At 51.0% G+C, this 1,038-nt stretch overlaps 1 protein-coding gene across 1 annotated transcript in view; it reads left to right on the forward strand.

Moving 5' to 3' along the window:
- Positions 1–922, forward strand: part of LOC119594439 — a 1,619-nt gene extending 697 nt beyond the window's left edge. The window contains exon 2 of the mRNA XM_037943499.1: positions 311–922. Coding sequence (XP_037799427.1) covers positions 324–836 — 513 coding nt within the window. The 5' untranslated portion in view covers positions 311–323 and the 3' untranslated portion in view covers positions 837–922. The remainder of the gene's footprint in view (positions 1–310) is intronic.
- Positions 923–1,038: the final 116 nt, after the last annotated feature.

A 1,038-nucleotide genomic window follows, 5' to 3' on the forward strand; every position in this document is an offset into this window, starting at 1 on the left:
TATTGTAATTCACTTTATTTCCCCCTTGTGTTTCCATGTTCTTTATGCCGAACACGTCATCAGCGTCATTGGGGTTCAGATCTCAAATGGTTACAGGAGAAAAAATTATTTTATTGTTGCAATTGATAAAAGCCATAGTATTGCGCTCTTTCGAGAAACACACACATCGACAGAGTAGGATAAAACAATATGAAGCATATTGCTTCTTTCTAGTTTGTTTTTTGCAATACTTTACTACCAGTTTTATCTACCTTTCTTACGCACCAGAGGAGTGTCAAGTAAAGAATTAACATAATAATTGGATCTGCAGAAACCTTCTTAAAATGGCGGCGTGGAAAAGAACTCACGCCCTCGTCTCCGGGATTTGTCTCCTCCTGCTGGCGCAGCAGGCGATGTCCCACACATGGGGACACCACCGGCCGAGCTACCGCAAGCCGTACGAGCGCTACGGCCGCCCTGGGCTGTATGATGGCTACGGCAGTTACGGGAGGCGAGCCGGCGGATACGGCAGCTCCGTGTCTGTGTCTCCGGCCGCGCATCGTGAAGCGGCACCGAAAGAGCGCGACCAGGAAAGCGAAGGACTTGGCCAAGGGGTGGTCGGTATCTCGCCGCTCCCTACGGACGAAGGAGTGATAGGAGTTCCTCCCGTGGCGACGGACGGAGGTAAGGGCCACCTCCACCTGGTGGGCGGCACTGAAGGGCTGGCCGGAGCAGAAGCCCCGCTTCCCAGCGCGGGATTCCCGGGCGAGGGCTCCTTGGTGGCCACCCCTGGGCTCGGCCATGGAGTCCGCGTCAGTGACATCGATCTGAGGGGCGGTCCTGCGGGGGCAGAGTGAGGGCGGTTCCTGACAGAAAGCGACGTTGCGAAGATAAAGCAGAACCAACACGATGTGTCAGTCTCATTAAACGTTTTCATAATAGAGTGGTGATCTCTTCAATCATCATATTTATTCTCTGGAAATGTGTGCTTTGTAATGACAAAAGAATACGAGAAAAGTGTTCATAATTATTATTATTACTATGTGATGAGTACAAAGC

This window comes from Penaeus monodon, chromosome 33 (assembly GCF_015228065.2).
Source record: "Penaeus monodon isolate SGIC_2016 chromosome 33, NSTDA_Pmon_1, whole genome shotgun sequence".
In the NCBI taxonomy this organism is placed as follows: Eukaryota; Metazoa; Arthropoda; class Malacostraca; order Decapoda; family Penaeidae; genus Penaeus; species Penaeus monodon.